The sequence below is a fragment of the Nasonia vitripennis genome (assembly GCF_009193385.2).
Source record: "Nasonia vitripennis strain AsymCx chromosome 5 unlocalized genomic scaffold, Nvit_psr_1.1 chr5_random0006, whole genome shotgun sequence".
NCBI lineage: Eukaryota > Metazoa > Arthropoda > Insecta > Hymenoptera > Pteromalidae > Nasonia > Nasonia vitripennis.
The window spans coordinates 313,253-340,715 of NW_022279657.1; the positions used below are offsets into that span (position 1 = coordinate 313,253).

Genomic DNA, 27,463 nt, shown 5'->3' on the forward strand with positions numbered 1-27,463 from the left:
TCCTCTTCTCTTAAAAAGAGAGGACTGGATGTTGTGTAACTATTAATAAAGTGTTTTGATTGCATTAGATTAAGCTAGAATTTTTTTAAATATTATGCAGTGTTATCAAGTGTGAAAACTCTAGAACTATTAGTTTTGTACATCAAAATATTAATAGAAAGTGTTTAGAGCATCAAATATCCTCAAAACTTAGAAAAGTGAGAAACACTGCACCCATATATAGATATACTGATAGCATAGAATTAAAACTTTCGATTGTTGTAACTTTTCAAAAAGCACCGCTTGCCTATCAAATTTTTATTTCCCTGATTCGTATTATAATTTTACATCATGACCTAGTTTTTCAAAAAGCTTGGGGGTTAAAAAATTTTACCACGTTATAGGACGCTTAATAGGATATATTTACAAAATTACAGCAATTTCTAAAAATATTAATTTTTTGAACTACCTTAACAGATTAGAAAGGTAGGAATCAGATTTCTAAAAGTTTAAATCTGTTATAAATATTATTTAAAAGCTTTTTGTATCATCGTAAAAATTAAATTTTTTAACCAGTAAAAAAGTTGGTAACTAATGACTCATTTAAATTTTTACAAATTCTTATTAATCGAAATAATTAATTATTTGCCTTTATGAAATATCGTTAGTATTATATTTTTCTTGAAAAAGGTAACAAATAATTAACTGAAGAAATAAATAAAAACTTAAATTAATAAATACTATTGTTAATACAAAAAAATATAAAGTACGAATTTTTTTAGAGCAATTTTTGTGGAAACAAAATGTAAATATCTTAGTTATACACTTACATTTAACAATACAGTTTCTTATACTTATACATACTTAACGTAAACATAAACACTTTTTGAAATCAAATCACTTGTTTTTTCTTTCCATGCATGAACTGGAAATAGAATATAAGTACAACGAATATAAATTTCCTATCCGCACTTCCAAGTCCCAGCAGAGGGCGTTGAAACATGCCTCATGTAACATTGTTAGACTGCGTTTAGATGGAGGGTGTGTTCCGATATGAGCTCCAGTAAGTACAGCAGTACTCTGCAGCAGCACGGATTCCAATTTTTCGTTTAGAGATTGGTAATGGTTACTGGCGCTCGACTGGAAAGTCGTTCCACCGCTTAGCAGTAGACTTTGGTATCCACATAACCGCGTAAGTAATGGTTGTCGTGTGTGATAGAGCGTCGTTGTTAATAAAATAATTTATACACGTTTGATTAAAACAAATAAGTAAAGCAATGAATCATCATGCAGGGAATGTCGTGATATTGGATTTTATATTTACTTCATCAAGCAGTATAGTGATAATAGTGATGACAAAAAATGATATTAGTTTATTATCTTACGTTATTTATTTTTACATAAAAAAGAGTTTAATTCTTTTCATAAAAAAGTAGCGACTAACCATAATAATGTTCATTATGATGTATTATTACAAAATGTATCAGATTTCCATCTGTTCTACATTTATTGTGTCATGATGAGAGTGAAAACTTTATTCAATATGTTATATTATTAAAGTAATATAAAAAATTGAATATAAATTACGATTTTTTATTCTCCAAATTACAAAAAATTTCATCACTATTATCACTACTGCTTGATGAAGTAAATATAAAATCCAATGTCACGACATTTCCTGCATGATTCATTGCTTTACTTATTTGTTTTAATAAAACGTGTATAAATTATTTTATTAACAACAATGCTCTATTACACACAACCGTTACTTAGGTTATGTGGACACCAAATTCTACTGCTAAGCGGTGGAACGACTTTTCAGTCGAGCTCCAGTAGCCATTGCCAATCTCCAAACGAAAAAATTGGAATCAGCACTACTGCTATATAACTTACTGGAGCTCTCATCGGAACACACCCGGAGTCTGGCAATCTTAAGAATAGCAGATTTAAGAGACCGGGAGATTTGAATTGAAAATCGGAAGCCTACTAAATTCATTATTATTAATGTAGTGATGCACCTTAGGAAAAGTTTCTGTATTGTTTTAAAAAACAGCATTCAGTTTTAGACAAATATGTAAGTAAAATATTATGAATCCAAGATAGAGTGTCAATATGAATATCTTGCGATATCTGCCATTTTGAGGTTATTAAATTTACAAGCATATTTTCGAAAAAATTATGATTTGCTAATGCATTAACATGATTATTCATGTAAATATTATAATATCTATCCATAAAGTGGATCACAATATTTATAATGATTTTTTTATACTTTTGATGTTAAATTTAAATCTCGCGGTCTCTCCAATCTGCCATTCTTAAGATTGCCAGACTCCATCTAAACGCAGCCTTACATAAATATACCGTCCGCCATACTAGAAACGCGAATATTCAAAATAAAAGAATAAATCTAGTTTCTAATATAACTGACAATCTTTCCTCGATGTTTTTCCGCACAAATCCGAGAGACGCACTTTTACCCCCTTTACGATCCTTTTTGCTACCCGCCATAAAACGTGCGCAGGGAATTTCCCAAGCGCACTAATCCTCAAGACCTCCCCAGCTAGCACAGGTTAACTTTTTGGACGTCCAGAACTTGACCATTAGAAGTTATCTTATGGACGTACCAAATTGTTATCAAAAAGATACCCTGCAGACAAAAATTTTGAATATCCATTTTTTGGATATACATTTGACATCTAAAAGATGTTTTTTATTTCATCAAAAAAGTTATCTAATAATTGTTTATTTAAAAAATAACAAAATGCTATCAGTTTTCTGTTACCAATCAGATATCTTAGGTGGATGTTCGGAAGATGCCTTTTTTAAGGATATTTGTAGAGGCACCGATAAGCGGTTGTCTAATGTATAACCAAAAGTTGTCTTGTTTTGGATAAAGAAAAACTGTCTAAAAAAAGATTGCCAAAATGATGTAAACTTTTCGTTAACCAATGAATAACTGAAAAAAAGATTATCAAACGATGGACTTATTAAGATATTTTTCAGGCAGCAAAGAAAGTCATCCAATCAATATCCAAATGTCGTCCATTTTTCGATAATATGACTTATTCTAATGACAAACTATAGGATAACTAAATGATATCAAATATTACATGTCTTATATCTCAAAAGTGATACGAAGTAGTCGTCGATTTTTGGATAACTTTTGGACGAATTTTTCTGGATATCCTATGGTTATCATTCTAATGCACTACGTACGCTGTAATACCGACCGCTAAAACGTCCAACAAACAGATGTCTATCGGATATCGGAGCTTATGTCAAGCCAACCGTAAAGCCGACGCGCAAGGAGGTTATGTATACCAGCTATAGCTGCCTTCGTCTCGACTCTCAGTCAGTGCAACAATAGTGGCAGCAATTTGGAGCTGATTTTGGCAAATTCTCGGCGCATCATAACGCAAAAAGTTAAGTTACTTTTTATCTTTAATATTAACTAACATGTTGCGAAGAAAGGCGTTTAGCCAACTCGGTAGCCGACAGAAAAAAGACGCGTTTCATACATTGAAAATTTAGCCAACAAAAATCTCTCTATAACCTCAATAACATCAGATGCTAATCACCCCCGGGGCCTTGATAGCACTGATGAAAGTTATAAGAGTCCTCGTAATTCATCATTTAATCTTGAACAAGACGGATTTCCTCTTGATAAGAGTGATGATGCTGGTGATCCTCGCAGTGATAATAATGCTAGTGCTGCTGATCCTCCCATTGATTATAGTGATAATGGTGGTGATCCTCGAGCAGAGACTAATTCAGATTTGCACAAGGAAGAGTTTTTTTCTAATGTTCATAGTGAGAATAATGCATATGATCCGTGTAAATCTCTTGCAGCTTGGGCTTGCCAGCGCAATATTGCCCATGATGCTGTCAATGATCTCTTAAAATTGTTTAAAATTTGGCCTCAAAATGCGTTAGAACAGTTTCCAGAAAATGTTAGGACTCTTCTAAAAACTCCAAGAAGCTATCAGATTAAAAGTTTAGGACGAGGTCATTACACACATGTTGGCTTAAAAGCAGGTCTAGTTTATCATCTAAAATATTTAAATTTCAATTCTACTATCAATTTTGATATCCACATTGACGGAATTCTTCTTTGGAAAAGTAGGAAAATAGGATTAATACCTATTTTAGGAAAAATTGTCCATCCTCAGATAATTGATCCTTTTGTTATTAGTGCTTATCTTGGTAGTGATAAGGCCCCTGATATAGATAGTTTTTTGTCGGCTTTTGTAATGGAGTACAACAGTTTAAATACAGAGGGATTTGACTACCAAAATAAGCATTACGTTGCTCAAATTAGAGCACTACACGGTAGCCAGAAACTGGGTGTTATGCCATCCTGCTCATAATTCCACTGATGGTTGTGAGAAATGTTCATCAAAAGGTACAAAGCAAGGTAGCAGAATGCTTTTTCTGGATTTAAATGCTTCTCTCAAGGATGATCAGAATTTCAGAGACAACTTGACGGCTCGTTTCAGGCAAGTGTTGAGTCTTCTTGAATTGGTTGGAGTAGGAATGGTCTCTCAAGTACCATTGTACCCTATGCACCTTTTGTACATGGGTGTTATGAAGAAATTAATTGGTATCTGGATCTCTGAATACGGTAATGGCATTGCTGCTCGAGAAATGAATGAAAAATTCAGTTCCAGTTATACTTCTCTCGCTTCATGTGTACCATTCGAGTTTGTTCGAAAACCTAGAGGTCTGGACGAGTATGAATATTGGAAGGCTACAGAATTCAGATTATTACTTCTCTACTTAGGCCCTGTAGCTGTACAAAATTATCTACATCCTGCTAGGGTTATCCATTTCAATACCCTTAATTGTGCAATAAAGATTCTCAGTGATGCAAATAAATGTAAAGATAATAACTCTTATGCAGACGAGCTGTTGAGATATTTTGTCGAGCAAATTATAACTTTGTACGGCCAGGAAACAGTTATTTTTAATGTGCACAACTTAATTCATCTGGCAGCTGACGTTCTTAAGTTTGGACCCCTAGAAAATTTTAGTGCATTTCCTTATGAAAATTATTTGCAAACTCTGAAAAAAATGATTCGCAGTTGTTCCTCGTCTCTAGCTCAAATTATTAGGAGAACTCAAGAAAAGAGTCAGGCAATTCCTCCTCGCATTTTGCATCTCCCATCTCATTACAATCTTCAAGGTGAAAAATCTTCAGGTTATCGACTTCCATTAGGATTTCATAGAGCCTATTCATTTATTCAGTTCAATCATTTTAAACTGTCGGATCAGAAAATTAACAACTGTTGCTATTTATCTTATGGGGTTATAGTTCTAATTAAACATATTTGCTATCAAAATGAATCACCGGTTATTATTGGTCAAGCATTCATGATATATTCTTCGATACCCAAGTATCCTTGTTATTCGCGTTTATTACATATATATATATATCTTCCTATATTATATAGTCATTTTGGCAAGACTCCCCCCCACCACCCCTCCACCACCCCCCACTACCCCCCACCACCCCTCCACCACCACCCCTCCAGCACCCCCCCACCTTGGCCCCCCCCCACCAAAACACGTAAAATTCTTTCATTTTTCTGTTATTTTCGAAAATCTCAAACCCCCCCCCCCCCACCCCCCACCGCCCCCCATCGCCCCCCCCCACCCCCATGGCCCCCACCACCCCCCCGCCTGGCCCCCCCACCAAATAACATGACTGCTCTCTGCGTTATCGGGCTTAAGACCGTCATACTTTCACAACGCTATTGCGTAGTAAAATAAGGCCGCATTAACAGTCCAATTAAATACAAATTTATAACATATTATGATTAAATAGATTTAAATTGGATAATATTAAATAGAATTAAGGTTTAGGTTAAGGTAAGAAGTATCAGTTCCAAGAGAACCAGATATTGAAGATCTCTAATTTTATTTAAGTTATAAGATTAAAGTTAATTATTAATAACGTGTAAATAAGTTAGGGAATAATTGAGTTCAAAGAACTCAAAGAACCATCAGAAAGTATAATCATTATAGATGATTCACTGATTGAATAAACAACAAAATGGACAAGATAAGCGAGATCAAAGACCTCGATGAATTTTCAGGTAATATGAGTAGTCAGACAGAACTAGAGAGACAGAATAAAGAGACAGTTTTCCAAATAATTTAATTTTCAGGATCACCTCACGTCTCCCAATGGCGCGCAACTCGAAAAGTCTATCATTTTATAGATGCCTTTTGCGGCACAAAGATTTAAACATTAAGAACATTAAAAAAAATTAAAATTAATTTAAAAAAAAATATATATATAAATTCAAATGATGAATTTCAAGCGTCAGAAAACTTCAAAAACTAGCTAAAACTATTTTAAATGCCATTAATAGTAGAAGTTCAATGTTAAACAATACTTTTACTTCCAGTAACAGGTTTTCTTATACAATAAGATCGATCATTTTCAACCATCCAGAACATAATTATCAGTTCATGAAAATAAAATTTTGAAGATGAAATCACACAGAAACTACAATAGGGGGTTGGCGAGCGAAGCGAGCAGGGGGGCGGAGCCCCACTAGTATATATATATATATATATAAAGTAACAGATTTAAGTGATGATGTTCAGATATGGCCTATCGATCAAATTCAAAACAAAGGTTTTCAGATTCCATATGAAAATAGCTTTTACATTTTTCCCATTCTTCATTCTAACCATAATTAATTGTTTATAATTTTATTTTAACTGCTTGTGTTCAATTTTTATTTGTGATACGGCTGACTAACCTCGCACTCAACTCTGTTAACTATATTTAAATAAGAACAATGATGTATTAGTTTAATCTAATCTTGTAATGTTTTTCTAACTTGTAAATAGTCATAACAACAACATGAGAGCAAATGAACACGTGAAAAGAGCTGCTAAGACGCCTCTGGGAAATCAAAAGCCCAAAAACCGAATCCCAATATATTACAAAAAAAAAAATCAACTGGAACTTCAAAATCTACTAAGGACTCAGGTATGCAAATTATTTATTATGTAATCTTATATGCAAATAGTATACGTATTTAAGTTCGATGGACTCATAGTTGTTTTCTTTTTCTAGATGAACTTTTTCTAGAATTTCGGATGCCACCGAACAATTTTTCTAGGTCAATCAAAACTGTAGTACTAAGGACAACAGGTAATACAGTTCCAGTATGCAAAAGGACTCTAAATCCTTTGTAGCCGGTCAACAAATAAATTAACAATCATGTAAATGTTAATATTTTATGCTTATGGAATTGAATGTATTTCATATAAATGTTTAACATTTATATATTAACAGAAATTTATTTATGGTTTTTTTTCATGTTTTTAGTTGGACATGTAGGACGTTCTGCATCTTTTGGAATGACGTCTCCAAGAACTCCTGTTCGACCAAATACTACATGCACTGTCACCTCTACAACTCAACAACAATTTAAAATGGCATCTTCTGCAACGACGTCATCAGAAGAAATGGTTCTTGGCAATCCAATCTATACTATCTCCAGAAACAGAATTCCTTTCCGCAAAATGTGCCAATTACTCATCAGCAAGATGCGTTTCAGCCAGCTGCAATAACCTCTCAATCAATAGAAGAGCAACTGGACCAGGAATTACTTCAAATAGACCCCGCTATTTTAAGTGGAAATAATTATTTAGTAAATGCTCAAGCTCTAGACCAAACCTTCCTATCATCTCAAGGTAACTTATTATAATTGTTTAATTATTTAACCTTCTTAATTTGACCTTTCTTATTCATTATTCTCATTTCAATGTAATAAGTATACTTTTTTTACAGTGTACATAACAGTACCGGAAGATGCTCAAAGCTTGGAGTCACAAGCTTTATTATTTAATAATAATACTGAATCTAAGGATCTGGAAGGCGAAAAGACACCTCCTGTTTACAGTGAAGATGAGGAAAACGAAGAGGAGAAAGAGGAATCCAAGAACAGCGAGGATGAGGAAGACCAGGAGAAGATAGAGGAATCCAAGGACGACGAGTATGAGAAGATTGAAAATCAGAATAACAATGAGCAAGAAAATTATGAATATGAAAATGAAGTGAATGTTGTCGATAACGCTAACATAATAGGAAACAAAGAAAACAAGATAGACTGTCATAGTTGTCGTAAGTTTTATTTATTAAATTTTGCTGATGCTCATATGGCTTAAAATTTTAAAATATTTTTTCTTATTTTCAGAAATATTGAGAACAGAATTTAATTTGATGCGTGAGGAATTCAAACATTTGTGTAATGGTATTAATGTTTTAAAGGAGATTGTTGAAAATCGTGCTAGAGGTGAAGTAGGTGCAGTAGGTGTAAGATCTAAGCCAACTGATTTATTGCCAAAGTTTCCGATCAATGATGTTCAAACTTTTGAACAATTTAACAAAGATTTGAAAGCTAACGATAGGATGAGAAGTCATTGAAGAGCAGAAGAATTGGTAAGCTATTTTTACATTAATACAGGGTTGATTTTACAAAATATTTTAATTTATTAATTTTACATATTATAACTCAATTGTACTTCTTCCAGATGCACTTTTTAAGAAGTCATGGAGGCAACAAGGAAAAGGCTGTAAGAAACGCACTTGGAGCGAGCATATCTAATGAACTTGGTTGTAAGTACAACTGGATCGGCATACATGAACATAAAAAAATGTCTGGTTTAAATTTTACAAAATGTGTGACAGGTAATTTTGTTTTTTATTTTCTATTTATTGTTATATTGAGCAATATCCTCAAAGTGCTTTATTTTCTTTCAGATGCTTTTAAAGGATTAGACGGTGCTACTACCAACAAAATCGAAGAAATTTTTAAAGATTGGTTGCGAAGATCAGGTGATAGATTAAAACTTGAAAGAAGAGCCAATGAATGAGCCAATCAGTAAGTGTTTTTTGCATTGGAGAACAACAGTCAACAGAGGCGTGCAGCATTTGGGTGAAATATTCCTTCGGCTTGGAGTCTAAAAACCCGGCAACTTGGCCTTATTTTTTCGCCATGAGCCCAGACTATTACATAAGCAATGGTGGATTAGCACGCAGGATATGAGCGTCAGCTGACTTTGCTCCATAAGTAGCTAGTACATCATTCGCTCAGCAGAAGCTTTACAGCCGCATCCTCAGCACCCAGACATTATGACGCCTATGTTTGAGCAGCAGATCAAAAGTGACCTTATTATGTGATTCGAAGAGCAGCAGCAGCATCACCAGTAGAGGTTCTACAAAACAACGAAATTCTCCATGGGCAGCAGCAGCTCTACTCGCATGTAGAATTTTTCTTTGGCTTTTACAGAAGATACTTATATTGTAAAAGGCGAAACGAGTTACTTTTCTCATTTATTTAATTTTTTATTCGTTACTCTTAGTTATCGCCAATCGACGTTTTATTTCACATTTTATTTTTGCAATTTCTTAGATAAGTTTTTTTTGCTGCATAGAGCGCTGTGAATCATAAATGTGTAATAATTTTAATTTATGTAGTGAGTTAGCTTCTTTCTCTCTGAGAGGCTTTAGAATAGAGAAGACAAGCATGATGTTTTCTCTTTTTTCTTGCAACTATTCAAAATTATAGTTATTAATGGTATTTCTGTTTAGTTGTATGTGCGTAGGAGTACTTACTTTCTTTGTAAATGACAATGTTTATACGACGAAATAACAATGAAACAAAAAAGTCTAAAAAAGTGATACTATAACATAGATAGATGTAAGTTATAGTAAAGATAATAACAATCAAACCAAAAATGTCTGAAAATGTGATACTATAATATAGATAAATGTAAGTTATAGTAAAGATAGCTGCAAGCTATAGTATACTTTGATAAGAATTACTAAAAAAAATTGTTTAGTTTTAATACGAAGAAAAGTTTTAAGAAGTTGCTTAGTTTTAACGAAAAACAAGTCTAATGCTGCGAAAGGTATTGTACTCGTTGAATTATTTTGAAGTATTTATTTATGGATTAAAGTACGTACAATACATAAAATGTACAAATCACATTTAATGTAAAAATTAAGACTAAAAAAATTGTTTCAATTGTTCAATAAAATATTTTCTAACTGTAAATGATACGCTACAGTCATTATATCAGTCTCCAAAATTTGGATGACTTTTTAATGACTAGAGCAAATGGTATGCCATTCGAACGTGGTATTTTGAAGATGTAGACATAAGAAAACTATGTGTTTAATTCAATATTTTACTAAAATATTTAATTAAACATATAAATTGCAGTTTTCTTATGTCCTCATTTTCAGAATACTTCAAATTCAAATGGTTTACCTCTGTTTTGGCCATCAAAAAGGTATCCAGCAGCGTGTATCCCATTGTTAACCCTTCTGATAACAAATGGATAATCAATGGATAACTAAAAGATGTTCAACAAACATCTTTTTAGTTAAAAACCAGACGTCTTGATGTAATCCGTAAGTTGTCATATTGTAGATACAGCAGCAAAATAACCCTGAAAAATTTGATGTCCATTGGTCATCCATTGTTTGTCTTTCTGACAGACATATTGTTAACTAATTGGTTGGACTTATACCATCTATTCGGCTTATAAGATAACGCGGCGCTAGTTGGGCTCAGCACTTGAACCCTCTTCCTGCAGCACATCTGGGTCCTTACCCCCCCCCCCCCCCGAGTCCCGGCGGTCCCGGCGGGGCCCCCCTGGGGTGGGGATCGTGGCGGTTAAGAAGGGTCTTGGATCGCGTATAGTACTTTTTTTGTTAGTGTGTCATTATATGCTAAAATGGATACTTGTTTTATGCACCCGTGGACTATGATTTGCGCTGACCCTACCTCCGCAGATAAAACAGTGTTTGTACAGAGATTTTTAAAGCATCTTGATGTGTTGGCTAATGTGAAGTTTGATAGAATAATATTTTATTATAGTGAATGGCAAGAAAGTTATGGAGTGGAGTATGTAGAGATAGAATTTCGTGAAGGATTACCGCGGAACGAGGACTATTCGAACGATCCGGAAAAACGAAAATTGTTAATAATAGATGATTTCATGCGCGAGTCAGCGAATAATGGTACAATAATAGATTTTTTTAGTAAGGGAAGTCATCATCGTAATGCATCGGTTATTTACATATGTCAGAATATATTTCACAAAGGGCAGCGCGATATATCGCTGAATGTGAATTATATGTTTTTATTTAAGAATCCTCGAGACCGTGCACAGATTCAGCATTTGGCTTGTCAACTATACCCCGAAGATACCAAGTTTTTGCAAGAAGCTTATTATGACAGTACTATAAAGCCGTATTCTTATTTAGTTATTGATTTGAAGCAGAGTACACCTGAGGAGTTACGTTTCCGTAGTTGTCTATTTCCTGATGATGAATATCATTATGTTTATATTCCCAAATATTCGTCGAGTCAGTGCAGCAAGTTAAATGTTGTGTAAAGAGAAAATATCTGTTCAGTTATAATCCGACAATGGCGAAGCGAGCATCTCGTGAGAGTCGAGCGTTAATTAGAAAGAAGAATAACGCATCGCCTTTTGAAGAAAAATATTTTGTGTTGCTGCAGGCATTGAGACATTCTAATAAAGAACAACGACTAGCGTTATTGCGTACTGCCGATGAAAAACTTGTAAAGTACATTTGTGAGTGTGCATTGAACGTGTTAAAAGGTGTTGTATGTTTAAACGTCACGGAAACGTACGGGACACATTTGTCTCAGATATTATGGTTGAAAGATGGAAAAGGATCTGTTACAGGGGTATGCAGATGATGTGAAGAGGCAAAGGAGACGCCAATTCACATCCTGGCAGCATGCCCCAGATTTGTTGAGCCCAGACATCAGCACTTGGTGAATCATTTCCCAACCTGCAACGACATAGAGCTGCCTGCTCGGGGGCCACCTTGACCTTCTGAAAAAGAGCTGACTTACCCAAGTAGGAGATAATATAAATATGAATAGTGTGAATTTTTTAAACTCAATGGTTCTCTGTCTCGCAGTGGTTTTGAAAACGGAATTGAAAAAAGTTGGAAAAAAAGTCGAGGAGAAGAAGACGAAGACGATGACGAAGAGGAAATCGATGCGATTTTCAAAACAGTAAAAGTAATTCTTCGTTAATGATGGATACACTTGTAGCAAAAAAAGCAAAACGACGTCAGCAATAAAAAAAATAGTTCTCGAACATCTACTCCTATAACTAAACGTTGGAATGAATTACGGTTGAAATGACATAATAATGATGCAAGAAATTGAGAAACAATATTTTGATCCGGGGCATGCGGTTGGCTTTACAGGAGCGAGAAATTTAATAAGTGCGAATAAGAAAAAGATACCAGCATCACGAATCAAGGACTGGTTGACAAGACACGACACTTATACACTTCACAAACCTATTCGAAAAAAACGTCGTCGTAATCAGGGTCGTTTGTAGCACCTCGTAAAATCAGTGTCAACAACAACAACATCAGCAAAATTACTACTTCAGTTACTGCCTCACCTGCCGATGTTATCAAATCTTGTTTTGCTGTCATTGTTGAAGAAGAAGAAGCTGCTGCTGCTGCTAGTCGTACTTGTGGTACCGGTGGCGGTGGTAGTAGGGAAAATAGAAAAAAAAAAGAGAGGGAGAAGTAGAAGAAGAGCCCTACTACTCGAAACCTTACGATGAACTCACTACAGATTCAGCAGGCACTGAGGGGGATATCAGCACAAACCGTGGAGTCTTCATCATCTACCTGTTGCTCACTGGATAGCAATTTTTGTCGACAAAAACGGTCATGGCGTTTATTTCGACTCCTACGGTATACAACCAACCGTGTCATATCACCTCGACGGATTACGACGAAATTACACTATTTACGTGGTCAACAAGTCGGGTGCAGAGTTTCGATTCCGAAGTGTGCGGCAATTGTTGTGTGGATTTTTTGTATTTTATGTGTCGCTATAATTGTGCTATGGATATTTCTAAACTCTTTTGTGGCGACACAAGGAGTAACGACAAATTATGCATGGTAATTTTCCGAAAAACTATGAAAAGTATAAAAATGAAAAAATTTAAAAGGGTATCAAACTCATGTTCTTATTGCATTTAATCTTTTAAATCTGAATCTTGTAAGAAAAAGAAAAGAATCTGACTTTTGTTAATTTAAATTACTACGTATTTCAAAATTTATGAGTGAATTATATAACCGCATTTATTCTAGATTTAAGAATTTCTCATGTATTACGTATATTTTTTTTAACAATCAACTGATTTAATAAATTTTTTTGAAAGAAAAAATTGTAGTTGTGTTTCAAATTATTTTTACGTGAAATACGTATGTTTATTTATTTCTTCCTCCTTCTCCGTCTTAAATTTTATTAATATTCTTGTCAAGAAAAAGGTTAAAAGACAGAAAGAGAAAAACAACTTTGATAGATTTTTCGTTTACTTTTATTATTATTATTTTTATATGAAATTCATATATTCTTAACGCAAAGTATCTGATGGCCAGATTGGATGATGCATTCCGGTGAGATCATTCATGGCTGTGTCAAATGCGATAAGCATTGGATTCACATGAACCATACCTCCACCTTCCTTGCCCACACTGCTTAGAAATACGTAAGCTGAATTGTCGAATAATCCTTTTTGTGCAAAAACGCCTCTTAGAATACGGTTTACGGTGAGCATAAGAAATATTTCAGCAGAACGAGGTGACCAGTGGAGACCATTTGTCGATATGGGCATAACGAAACCAAGTCCAACTAAAATTGCTCGTGGATATAAGGCAAGAAATCGGGCTTCTAGCAAATAAATGCCACTTTCCTCGTTTGACTCAATCAGAGCCACACATGTACTATTATCTATTAGTCGGCATCGTTGCGGGCATCCTTCTTCTGTTACTTCTCGTAACCATCTTCCCATTATTTTCACTGCAATTATCGTGTTTCCCTAAAATGAAAAAAAAAAAATTCTGTCACTATATTATCGTAAAAAATAAATTTGGATTCCTCATTCTTCTTCTTCTTTTTCTTACCTTTAACTCGTGGAGTTTTTCCTTGTGAGTAGATAGGCTATAGGCATACCAAAACATAGGCATACTAAAACACCCCCTCTCCTCTCAGAGTGTTTTGGTACCCGATGGAAGAGTGGGAATGGTTCTCCCTCTTTTCCGCATATTAAAACACTCCCTCTCCTTTCAAAGTGTTTTGGTACCCGATGGAAGAGTGGTAATGGTTCTCCCTCTTTTCCGCATACTAAAACACTCCCTCTCCTTTCAAAGTGTTTTGGTACCCGATGGACGAGTGGGAATAGTTCTCCCTCTTTCCCCATACCAGAAAACTCCCTTTCCTCTCAAGAGTGGGATGGATCTCCCTCTCTCCCGCACACGAAAACACTTCCACTCTAAGTGATTTGCTAACCGATGAAAAAGTGTACTCCCTCTCTCAAATATGTTTTTGGAATGTCTATAGCGTTCTCTAATTTTCTGTTTCACGGATTAGAAATCAATCCTTATTGACGCGTGTTAGGCATCCTCGAACCGATGCCAATTTCGGGATTAGCTTTTGAGGAAAATGTGGGCGTGTACCGTAGAAAAAGATAATCCTTTGAGGTGTTTGCTTTCTTACACACCTGTTTCACGGATTAGAAATCAATCCTTACTGACGCGTGTAAGGCATCCTCGAACCGATGCCGATTTCGGGATTAGCTTTTGAGGAAAATGTGGGCGTGTACCATAGAAAAAGATAATCCTTTGAGGTGTTTGCTTTCTTACACACCTGTTTCACGGATTAGAAATCAATCCTTACTGACGCGTGTAAGGCATCCTCGAACCGATGCCGATTTCGGGATTAGCTTTTGAGGAAAATGTGGGCGTGTACCGTAGAAAAAGATAATCCTTTGAGGTGTTTGCTTTCTTACACACCTGTTTCACGGATTAGAAATCAATCCTTATTGACGCGTGTAAGGCATCCTCGAACCGATGCCAATTTCGGGATTAGCTTTTGAGGAAAATGTGGGTGTGTACCGGGTGCGCACACCGACATCCTTTGCTCAGGTGGTTGACAATGCAGCATGGTATACTGATCGATGCCCTTTAGTTTTAGAATAAGCGTTACACCTTTCATACGAATGCTGCGTATTGCTTTGGAGAAAAAATGTGGGCGTGTGCAGGTTGATGCGCACGCCAAGGACCCCGCTCAGGTGGTAGACAATGAAGCATTGTATAGTGATCAGTTACACCTCTCATGCGAAAGCTTCATATTCCTTTTGAGAAAAATGCAGGCGTGTGCAGGTCGAATAAGAAATTAATCCTTATTGCTGTGTAAGGCATCCTCAGACCGTTGCCAATTTTTGGAATGAGCGATATGTTTCTCTTGAAAACGTGGGTGTGTGCAGGTTGGTGAAGTGATGAACCCTCAAAGCTGTTTTCCACGTTAGAGATAATTTTCGCACACACTTGAAACTGACGATTCTTGAAGAGATAATCTTACGCTCAATCTCTCTCTCTCCCTCCAAGAAAGCGTAGGTGTGCACTCGAGTGATTGAGGGATGGTCAAATTTTGTTGAGAGGGAGGAGATTTTAAAAATTCCGGTGAGAAGTGTCTAAGGGAGGTTCTATGAGAAGAAAGTGGAAATTTTTCGGCAATTCGAAGGACTTTTGGCAATTGAAGTGGAAAGGGAAGCTTCGCTGTCCACCGTATTTAAGGACCCGGTGCATGCTTCGTCAGTCAATTCACTCCTCGTTTCCAAGTTCATTCGGCAAAATAGTGAAAAGTGTTCTCCCGCCTTCGAGTATAACCCCTCAAGATACACCGGAGTCAGGATTTTTCTTGCAAGCTGACAAGAAAATGTCACCGAAGAAGCTAAATTCACCAATGCAGCCTTCTCGAAGCCGACGGAGTCTGCAGGTCGCCCAGGAGCGTATACGTTGGCTGGTCGCCAACGCACCAACTCTCCTAACAATGCTCGACTACGTCTCCTGGGCAATGGACGTGGTCGAAACACGTAAGTGAATTTTTTTTTTATTGTACTATTCAAAAGTTTTTTTCTTTAAATTAATTTATTAAAATTTTTTTAATGTTGCAGTGCCACAACCACCAAATGCTACTTTGCAGCAATTAGCACCGCGACGATCTCCGACGGCTGACCTGCCACGACGATCTCCGGCGGCTAACCTGCCACGACGATCCCCGGTGGCTGACCTGCCACAACGATCCCCGGTGGCTGACCAGCCTCGACGATCCTCGACGGCTGAGCAGCCGCAGAGATCTTCGACGGCTGAGCATCCTCGACGATCCTCGGCGGCTGACCCGGCGCAGCGATCTCCGACGGCTGACCCGCCACGGCGATCCCCAATGGCTGAGCAGCCTCAGAGATCTTCGACGGCTGAGCATCCTCGACGATCCTCGGCGGCTGACCCGACGCAGCGATCTCCGACGGCTGACCCGCCACGGCGATCCCCAATGGCTGAGCAGCCTCAGAGATCTTCGACGGCTGAGCATCCTCGACGATCCTCGGCGGCTAATCCGGCGCAGCGATCGACAATGGCTGAGCAGCCTCGGCGATCTTTGACGGCTGAGCAGCCTCGACAATCTTCGGTGACCCGAAGAAGACGGTCTCAGTCGAGCTCAAGTTCTAGCTCGAGTTCGAGCTCGAGTTCGAGCTCTAGTTTGAGCTCTAGTTCGAGCTCCAGCTCTAGCGGAACATGTACATCTGTTAAAAGTATACGCGATCTCAAGCCGATTCCTAAGATCGCGTCCTCGAATATGAAGAGAAAAGTAAATGGTAAAAAATATTAAATTTATTCTTAAAATTATATAACTTTATTTAAAAAAATGCTAATCTGTTTTTTTATTGTTAAAGATCAAAAAGGCATCGAGCAGAAGAAGAAAAAGGTAGGAGAGAGAGAGACGTCACCAAAACCAGGAACATCTACAATGACTTCAGGTAAAAAAATGCTTTATCTATAAATTAGTTTTATTTTGTATACAATAAATTTATTTTTTGTTTGCTTTAATTTTTCAGAGGTTACGAGACCAGTACCGAGACGTGGTATTTTGCAATTAAAAAGGACTGATAGTAAACAGCAGCAGCAACACCAGCAACAGCAGCAGCAACAACAGCAGCAGCAACAGCAGCAGCCACAGCAGCAGCCACAGCAACACCAGCAACAGCAGCAGCAACAACAGCAGCAACAGCAGCAGCCACAGCAACAGCAGCAGCAGCAACAGCAGCAGCAACAGCCGTCACAGCAACAACAGCAACCTCAGCAGCAACAACAACGCAATTTACCGCGGATTATAGATGATGAGATAATAATAGATCACATCAATGTAAACAAAATTTACAAAAATTATAAAAAAAAATAAATTTAAAGAATTGTGGACACCTCATCGTTTATTAAAACTTTGAGTTTTCCCAAATTTATTTAGAAAATTTAAAAATTGTAAAATATTTCAGAAAATTTAGATATGATTTTTAAATTGATATACTCTACTCTTTGTCTTCCTTTTAGTGTAAATAAATAAATAAATTGACTATATGTTAAGATAAATTTCAATCCCTTTTCAACATTTTTTTTTTGTTTTAAAAGATAAAAAAGAATCGTAAGAATTATAATTTTTTTTTAAATTATTTTATTTAATCATTTTTTTTTCATAATACATTTTAATCAACTTCGTCTTGACTAAATTTTCCAGACAAATAATTTAATAACCATGCTCTTATTGAAAGAGCATTATGGACGGCACATGCTGGTTTTCTTCTAATAGAAAGTTGATGGTGCAAGCAAAAGTAATTTTTATTACTTTTTATGTTCTCCAGTGGAGGGCATCCGAGATCTTCGACATTGGATATTAGACTGAAAAAAAAAAAAAAAAAATGTGGATAAATTGAAGTATCAAGAGCATGGAAAAAAACTGAAGGAAAGTATAAATACTTACGTATTCGGCAAATAATTTTTTAACCACAGTGCTTTCTGTTCTCCTTTAACGAATATTTTTTTAACACCTCGCGTAAAGATTTGTAAGACTTGTTGAAGTCGATGGTATGGAATGTCACCAGAATTCCATTCGATTCCATGGTAACTTTTTTCTAGCCAATGAATCATACATTTTTCTTCCTCGGTAAGTTCTTCCCACGGCATAGGAGACTTGAAGAGGTAAGCAGTTGGTAAAGCTGTTTTTTTTACGTTGAGGAAACTAATTTCCTTGAAAATAAAAGTATCCACAGCAATTCTTTGAAATCCTTGAATGTCAACAATATAAACATTTTCTTCTGGATATTTCAGTATGGTATTTTCGAACATCTTTTTGTATTCACACATTGTAGTCATCTTGGAGCTTTGTAGAGTTAGAATTTCAGTAAGAAGTGTGGATTGAAAATGAACAGATGACTTTCCTCACCCTGGTTTATATAAGAAGAAACTCCACCTTATGATTTTTTACAATTGGATGCTTAAAAGAAGCACAGGCCCTGATTGGATGGGTCTGAAAGACGATTTCTCATTGGTCTAAAAGTAGAAAATTCACCCCTTCCCAAGAAAAACCACCCCTCCCCAAGAAAATTCACCCCCCCCCCCTCAACATATCTTGCTCCTCAGCTTTTCTATTCAGAAGATGACGCTTCTTATTGGACCAGACATAAAAAAATCCACCTCTTCTTTCATGGTCTTCCCTATATAAAGGGAAACTTTACTTTGAGCAGCAGTCTTCGTCTACTACTACTACTATTACTACTACTACCACAGTACACAAAACTAGTCCTTTTTTCGTTTACGAGTCTGTGAGTGTTACTTTAAGTTGGAAAAAGTAAATATGGCTTCAATTCAACTTTTCGAACGTCTTGTCGAAGTAGTGCGTGATACTTCACGAAATATACACGGAATGAGCAATAATGATATTCATTATTGGCTAGACATGTGCAATTCTACAATAAAGGAATTGAACGAAAAAATCAATAAATCTAATCTTTCAAGAGGAGAAAAGCAGAAATATCAAACTTGTATGACACATCTTTCATGTGTGCAAGTTCAACTCGAACAACATCTTCAGCAAGGAGGAAGTCTACAATCGGAAGAAACTGAAGCTAGAGTTGAGTGGCGTGATGTAGAATCAGCTTTTCAAAATCGAATTAGAACAGGTGTAGTTGTAAATATAAAGCATGTGGACATTCTAAGTTTTTTTAACGATGCGCAAAAGCTTTTCAAGGTTAAAGTAGAAGATTGCTTGAAGGAATATAACGCTGTAAAAATAAATTCTGACTTTATCGCAGAATTTTCTATGCAGAAAAATGGAGAGGAAACGACTGACATTAAATATTTTACAAGTGAAAGTGTTACAGCATTCATGTCAACGAATTTGGAAGAATGGTTTAAGGATCATATCAAAGAACCTATTCTCACCCAGCTTGAAGAATTTCAGGAGAAAGATTCTGGCTGGACCCTGACGAGTATTATCAGTTTGTGTATCAATATGAAAAAATATTCTCCAATCAAGGGGAGTTCTTTCATTCCACTTCCAAAGTTTATAGAAAAGAAAAAGGCATGTGTTAATATTCGTAATAATGATAATCAGTGTTTCAAGTATGCTATACTTTCAGCATTGCATCCTAGTGAAACTAATCCCAATAGAGTTAATCAATATCGTATGTATGAGAACGAGCTGAACTTTGGTGATATAGAATTTCCAGTCAAACTTAAAGATGTACCAAAATTTGAAAAATTAAATGATATTTCAGTAAATGTATACATGTTAAAAAAGTATAATGTAAAGTTTGAAGTATCGCCATGCCATATTACAAAAGAAAAGAAAGAAAAACATGTAAATCTACTCCTCATTCAAGATTTTTACATAGATGAAAATGAAGAAAATAATCATGATGTTGGCGGAAGCCTGCCTAAATACCACTACGTTTGGATTAAGTATCTGTCTCGAATTTTAAGCTCTCAATTAAGCAAATCTCATGTAAAATCATACCACTGCGAAAGGTGTTTACAAATTTTTTACTGTAAAGAAAGGCTGCAAATGCACGAAAATTATTGCAAAAATATAAATAAATGTCGAATTAATTTGCCCGACTTTAAGAATAACATTCTTAAATTTGAAGATTATAATAAAAGTGAAAAAGTTCCTTTTGTTATTTATGCAGATTTCGAATGTTTGTTAAAGCCTACTGAAAATGAAAATGCTTTTCAGCTTCATGAAGCATATAGCATAGGCTATTATATAAAGTGCAGCTTTGATGACAGTTTATCTGTTTATAAATCATACAGACAAAAAAATGAAGATGAAGAGACACCGGCAAAATGGTTTGTTCGAGAATTGAAAGGAATTAGTGAAAAGATTGATTTACTCTACAAAAATCCAAAACCAATGAGACTTACAGATCTAGAAGAATTATCTTTTCGGGGGTCAACTGTTTGTCATATATGTCGAAAGCCTATTAAAAATGATGAACTCGCAGTACGAGACCATTGTCATCTAACAGGACGGTACGTTAGTTTTTAATGTATACAAATATTTGACTTTAATGCTGTACAACATGTAAGACATTTTTTTCTATTTAGTTTCAGAGGGGCAGCTCACAATTCATGCAATTTAAATTACAAGGATTCGAGGTTTGTGCCGGTTATCTTTCATAACCTCAATTATGACACACACTTCATTTTGAAAGAGATTGCTACTTCTACAATAATGACTGGACGAGTATCTCTGATACCTCACAACAAAGAAAAATATATTTCATTTACGAAGTTTATAGATGACTGTGACATCAGTTTTAGATTTATTGATTCATGGCGTTTTTTACCATCATCGTTGGAAAAGCTTGCATCATATTTGGAAACAGTGCCGATAGCAGTAAATGAGTTCAAAACTGATGGATTTACAGATGAGCAAATCAATCTTCTGAGACGAAAAGGTGTATTTCCATATGATTTCGTAGATGGATTGGACAAGTTGATGACTACAAAACTGCCAGAAAAGAATGAGTTTTACAATAAACTAACAGATTCTCACATTATTGATGAAGACTATCATCATGCTGTTACAGTGTGGAATATGTTTACTATAAGAACTTTGGGTGAATATTCTGATTTGTCCTTGAAAACAGATGTTTTATTATTAGCTGACGTCTTTGAAAGTTTTCGAGAGACATCACTGAAAGCGTATAGTTTATGTCCTACACACTTTTACACGACTCCAGGTCTCACATTTTCAGCAGCTCTAAAAATGACAAAAGTGGAATTGGAGCTTCTCACAGATATAGATATGCTGATGTTTATTGAAGCAGGCATTCGAGGAGGAATAAGTCAATGTTGCAATCGGTATGCTAAAGCAAACAATCCCTACATGGGATCATCATATGATAAGAATCAGAAAACGAAGACGCTCTTATATTTTGATATTAATAATCTTTATGGATGGGCCATGGTGCAGTATTTACCAGTGGGAAAATTCAAATGGATTGAATATGAAACAAATTCAAATTTTTTCAATGCACCACCAGACTCTGATACAGGCTACTTTGCTGAACTAGATTTAGAGTATCCTGAAGAAATACATGATGATCATCAAGATTTGCCTTTTTGTGCAGAGCATCGTACACCCCCTGGCTCAAAGCAGAAGAAACTGCTGACTACTTTGAACGATAAGAAAAGGTATGTCATTCATTATCTTGCGTTAAAACAGGTACTAGATAATGGACTTCGACTTAAAAAAGTGCATAGGATTCTGAGTTTTGAGCAGAAGCCTTGGCTCAAACCATATGTTGAATTTAATACAGAGAAGAGAAAGCAGGCCAAGAATGAGTTTGAGAAGCTTTTCTACAAGTTATTAATTAATGCAGTATATGGTAAGTGCATCGAGCGAGAACGATCTCGCGTTGATGTGCGATTAGTGAATAAATTTACTGGTCGATATGGAGCAGAAGCACGTATAGCTCAACCAAATTTTCATAGTTGTGCTATCTTTGATGAAAATTTGGTTGCTATACAGCTAAAGAGAACAAGTATTACAATTAAAAAACCAATATACGTTGGTCTCAGCATTCTCGATATGTCTAAAACATTGTTATACGATTTTCATTATTCGTATATGAAGCGGCGACTTGGGGAAAAATGTAAACTCCTTTACACCGACACAGATAGTCTAATATATGAAGTTGATGACGTGGATATGTATAAAATAATGAAAGAAGACTTGCACAAATTTGATACTTCTGATTACAAAGAGAACAATCAATTTGGAATTCCACGTGTCAATAAAAAAGTGCCTGGATTAATGAAAGATGAATGCAATGGCAAGATTATGACAGAATTTATTGGTTTACGTAGCAAAATGTATAGTATTTTGATAGATGGATCTGAGACTGTGAAAAAAGCCAAAGGCATAAAGTCAAGTGTTGTGAAGAAAACAATCACGTTCGAAGATTATCGAAAATGTCTTGAAGAACAAATTATTGTTAAACGTGAGCAGTGCAACATTCGCTCTAAATTACACATAGTGCATACTGAAAAACAGAACAAAATAGCACTAAGTCCGCATGATGATAAAAGATACTTATTACCTCATAGCACAGACACTTTGCCTTGGGGTCATTACCGAATTATTGAGGAGCAGATGGCACTGGCTGTAAGTCAAATGGAGGAGGATGAAAAAATGGCTGATACAAGAGGAGAAAGAGTGGGGGAGATGGAAATGGAGAAGGGGTATGAAGCGACCAATACTAAAGAAGAAAGCGAGAGAGCAATGGAGAGGGGGAGCGAATTGTCCAATGAAAACAGTGCAGCACGAGTGGGGATGACACTTTATGGCGATACAGGCGAACAAATCTTTATAGAATACGATGTTTGTGAGGAGCTAATGCACGAATGGAATCCATCGATGGAGGGGGCATCTTCCAATAGAAGAGATATTCTACAAGAGGCTATGGAAGGGGCAGACATCGTGGTGGGGAATGGGCTATATGAACCGACGCACCACGGTGAAGAGCACATTCGAGCAGTCGAGCTTGAAAATTACCTACCTTTGGAGAAGAAACCAAGACTCACTTAACATTTTCAAGTAAGTTCATAGCTGATTCTCACTATTTTTTTTTTTTTTTTGTTCTCAAAGAAAATCTTTTCTCTAACACACAAATTCTTATTTTTTTTCACGTTTCAGAATGGATCTATCTGCACTTAACAAAATTGCTGAGCGCGAGTTCTTGCCTAAGAAGAAAGTCACGGACTTAGAAAAAGATCATGAGTACATGGTGACTGCACTCAAGGAGGTGAAGACTAGATTCGGCACGAAGATCGTGGCCGAGATTGATGACAGCTTTCAAATATTTCTGCCAGAAAAGATCTCATCAGCAATCTTGAAAGATCAAGAACTTTTCAATAATCTTTCAAACACAGCAAATAAACTTAGTTTATTTATAACATATCAGGGTGGAACTTCTTTTAAGTTCACCACATGCTAAAATAATGAAATACAAAGACTGATAATTATTAAATACTATTTATTTGTTAAAACTACAATTCACATGAATAAAAATACATTATTAAATATAATAACAATTGCTTTCTTATTTTTTAGAACCTTGAATAATTTATACAATCTCATTTTTATCTATCCAACTATTGTGATCGCTACTGAATCCTAACCATTTAACATATACGCGTTTACCACTTTTCTTTAAAACTTTTTCTACTAAATAAATTTCCGGATACATAGTTTTATGAATTTCCGTTTCATAAAAGCCACCAGAGACGGGTTTATCATAATAATCTTTGAGGTGGTAAGTTACTGGATCTGTTTTTACAACTCGCGTTATTGTGAAAATTTCCGTAGACCAATTTGGTGTGTAACCTTTTTCAAAAACATTTTTTAACCTACTTATTCGTACTTTATCTCCTACTTTGAATTTCGGTTCTTTCACTGACGACTTTTCAGTAGGAAAACGTCTCTTGACCTCTCTCTCATTTGCCTGTGTAACATTTTCAGGCTCGATTCCTGTTGTCCGATGTTTTCTCGAATTGTATGCTTTGAGCAAGTTAGGTAGAATATCCAACCATTTATAGCTTCCTTGTTTGCTGAATTCTGTCCACATTGCATTTTTTAACGTTCTATTGAATCGTTCGCATATACTTGCATGAAGATTACTATGTGAAGAGTATAAGTGTATATTGTGCTTTTTCATAAGTTTTTGAAAAATTGAATTGTAAAATTCTTTTCCTTGGTCAGTTTGTAGATTCTTCGGTACTCGTCCTTCTTTCAGTATTGACTTCATAGCTGCAGTAACATCCTGGCCACTCTTCGACTTGACTGGCACGGCCCACGCGTACTTTGAAAATATGTCTATGACAGTGAGTAAGTAGCGGAAATCTTTGTTCTCGCTAGCGTAAGGAATCATTTCCACAAGATCACCTTGCCAAGTCTCATCTATTCCGCGTATATCATATTTTCTTCGCTTGTACCTACGGCGTGCAGCTTTATGCAGCTCTTCAGCTACTTTTTGCTTTTCCATCTTCTTTGATTATAAAATTATTCAATTGACCAATAATATATTCAACGCTTGCGAAATTACGTTGAGAAATATCATTAAGATATTTTAATTTTTTGTCCACATCAGATTTAAGGCTTTCAACTTGCTCCCTATATTGGTCTATAAGTTCACCAATTCCAGTAATTTTAGAAGATATATAATTTACTTCCGTCTGCAGGATAACTTGCAGTGAATGCAAAGTGATTGCATCTTTTGGATTGCGTGGCTCTCCGAGATTACAGAGTCGCTTCTCCTCTAAGTCAAAATCGCCGTCTGATGTAAAACTAAAACCATTTCCTGGAGGCCCGCGACTCACTTGCTGCGAGCTCCTAAGTTTTCTTCCGAACACATCGAGACTCATGGTAGTACTGATGCAAAGAAGAAAGATGCGTATCAATATATATGCCCAGCTTCACGCAATTCTTCAATAATTGAATGAATTTCGTTGGTGTGATTGTTATTTCCAGCAGATCGTTCGGCAATCAATAATCGAAGTCGTTCGACAAGCTCATTTGGATCGTCCCAGTAGACAAGATCTATGGAAGAATTTTTCTTAGCTATTTTATATTTAGGTACAAGTCCTCCTCCGCTGCTGTTGTTCTTTTTACGTGGAGTGCTGCGGAACATTGGAGCTAAAATATTCTTATATTTATTACTTCTCGACATTCTTATAGATTCATCTTTGCTGAATTTTTTCCGATGAGCATTTGATGCTTCCAGAATCTTGCGATAATTTTCACGATCTGCTGAACTCAGAAGAAGATCATCCGGATATTTTTTAAATAGCAATTCCATTAGTCCATTCGTTTTAGGATAACTTTCATTTCTGACTTTGACATATTTATCATCAAACTCTATTTCTGAATCACCAATCATATACACTCCATCAACCTTTCGCACTCCGTATATATTGTCAATTGTTCTACGGCTTTTATCTAACAATGATAAAAAATCTTCAGCTGATTCATTTTTTCCACTCGTAGATTTAAATGTAGAATTGGTTATTGTGTTAAAAGCATCATCATCATCATCATCATCATCATCATCATCATCATCATCATCATAATCATAAACAGTATAATCCATTAAACTTGATTTATTATTATTATTATTTTGATCGTTGAGCAAACTTGATCGATCGATTCTTGTTCGTTTTTTCATTTTCTTACTGCTGTTTTTAACAAAAATGTGATTGGATGGTTGCTGCAGTGGACTTTCACTTTTCATCTCAACAAGTTTTTCAAGTGGTGTGACGACTGGTTTTAGAGTATCGCCGATGACTTTTTCAAAATCATCTTTCTCCTGTTTTAATAAAGTGTATTTTTTTTTAATAGCCTCACGAGCTCGCAAGAGCTCACTAAGAACATTCTTCTCTTTCTTGAAGTCTGACATGCTGACGTGGCGATGTCTACAACTGAACTGCAAGTTTGAGACTCATAATTCCTTTTTTATTGCAAAACAGTCAAATCCTTTTCTGTATCTACCCTCATTCATCGGTCTATCTTTGTCAATGACGATGAATCCATATCTATCATTCTTCCAACATTCAGAACAAAGATTCCGAAATTCATTGAAAGTTAAATCAGTATTCAAATGATCTTCATAGATATGTTTAAGATTTACATCATCTTGTCGATAAATTACTAACAAATTGACATTATCCCTAATGAGATGTTTTCCTATATGAGCATAAGATTGACATAGATAGAAACTATCTACACTCTTATGTCTTCCCATACAGAAGAATGCTCTGACGTTATCCTGCTTCTCACATGCCACATCATCAAAAATCATAATTGAATTTGGTAGGGCTTCATCTGGAGATACTACAGATTCATGCTCACTAAACGGAAGATATGATACTCCTTCAATCGGATCCAGGACATTTTTGAGAAATTGATACTTTGGCTGATTCAAGGATTTAGAGTATACATATAAATTCTCAAATCTAAGACCATTGGGGTGTGTAATTAGAGCCAATAAACTATTTGTTTTTCCACAGTTTGATGGACCACAGAATACTGCTCGTATACTATCTGGTAGTAATTCCCCATGACGCTTCTTTCTCTTCTCTTTTCCAAAATCAAAATTCGTGACAGGGAGTTTGACGTTTTGCTCGGTAAAATCCATGTTCACGCAACAAAGTCACATTCAACATTGAGCTCTTGAAATATAAACGCTCGTTTTATACCATAAACGTCAGTTGTGAATCAACACTCGAAGAGAGATGATCATACACAAATCTCAGAAACAGCCGAAAGGCTATGGATTGCTTGATAAAGTTATCAATAACTTACCTGTTGAAATGCATCTTCCTGGATATCAATACTGCGGTCCCGGAACCAAATTAAAAAAGCGAATGAAAAGAGGAGATCCTGGTATTAATCCGCTTGATCAGGCATGTAAAAAACATGACATAGCTTACTCCGATAAAAACGGAGATCGTAAAGCTGCTGACAAGAAGCTTGCTGAGGAAGCTATGCAGCGTGTCAGAGCCAAGGATGCGAGTCTTGGTGAAAAAGCGTTTGCTTTTGCTGTTAACAGTGCTATGAAATTAAAAGGAAAAACTGGAATGGGACTGAAATTTAATAAGTTAGTGACTGTAGCTAAAAAATCAATGACAGCAAGTAAACATTCTCGCAAGGTTATTCAATCAGCGTTAAAGGGTGCACGTCAAGCTGTTAAAAGTGTAGGAGGAAAGAAAAAAGTTATCATTCCACGTGTTCTGCCGCTTCCAGCAAAAATTGGTGGAGTTCTTCCTTTTCTCATTCCATTGTTCGCAGGACTAAGTGCCACCGGTGCTCTAGCAGGAGGTGCTGCTGGAATAGCTAAAGCTGTTAATGATGCTAAAGCCGCGCAGAAAAATCATGAAGAAAGTAAGAGACATAATAAGACCATGGAAGTTATTGCTTTAGGCAAAGGACTCCATCTTAAGCCCTATAAAACTGGGATGGGATTATTTATGACACCTCATATTGGTTGTGGCAGC

General features: G+C 35.9%; 4 protein-coding genes across 4 annotated transcripts in view; 2 read left to right on the top strand and 2 right to left on the bottom strand.

Moving 5' to 3' along the window:
* LOC100115493 overlaps positions 1–911 on the bottom strand; it is a 245,950-nt gene extending 245,039 nt beyond the window's left edge. The window contains exon 1 of the mRNA XM_032602169.1: positions 810–911. The gene's annotated coding sequence lies outside the window, so the exon portion shown is untranslated. The remainder of the gene's footprint in view (positions 1–809) is intronic.
* A 14,883-nt stretch (positions 912–15,794) lies between these two features.
* LOC116417918 (uncharacterized protein DKFZp434B061-like) lies at positions 15,795–16,845 on the top strand. The gene is made up of 3 exons (XM_032602170.1): positions 15,795–15,951; positions 16,033–16,724; positions 16,810–16,845. The coding sequence occupies exons 1-3, from the start codon at positions 15,795–15,797 to the stop codon at positions 16,843–16,845; spliced, it is 885 nt and encodes a 294-aa protein (XP_032458061.1).
* Positions 16,816–17,827, top strand: LOC116738694 (ataxin-8-like). The gene is made up of 2 exons (XM_032602175.1): positions 16,816–16,893; positions 16,972–17,827. The coding sequence occupies exons 1-2, from the start codon at positions 16,884–16,886 to the stop codon at positions 17,313–17,315; spliced, it is 354 nt and encodes a 117-aa protein (XP_032458066.1). The 5' UTR covers positions 16,816–16,883; the 3' UTR covers positions 17,316–17,827.
* Positions 17,614–18,470, bottom strand: LOC116417914. The gene is made up of 2 exons (XM_031933079.1): positions 17,889–18,470; positions 17,614–17,806 (listed from the first exon to the last, which is right to left on the bottom strand). Exons 1-2 carry the CDS (start codon positions 18,278–18,280, stop codon positions 17,614–17,616), a joined length of 585 nt encoding a protein of 194 aa, XP_031788939.1. The 5' UTR covers positions 18,281–18,470.
* Between the last annotated feature and the right edge of the window lie 8,993 nt (positions 18,471–27,463).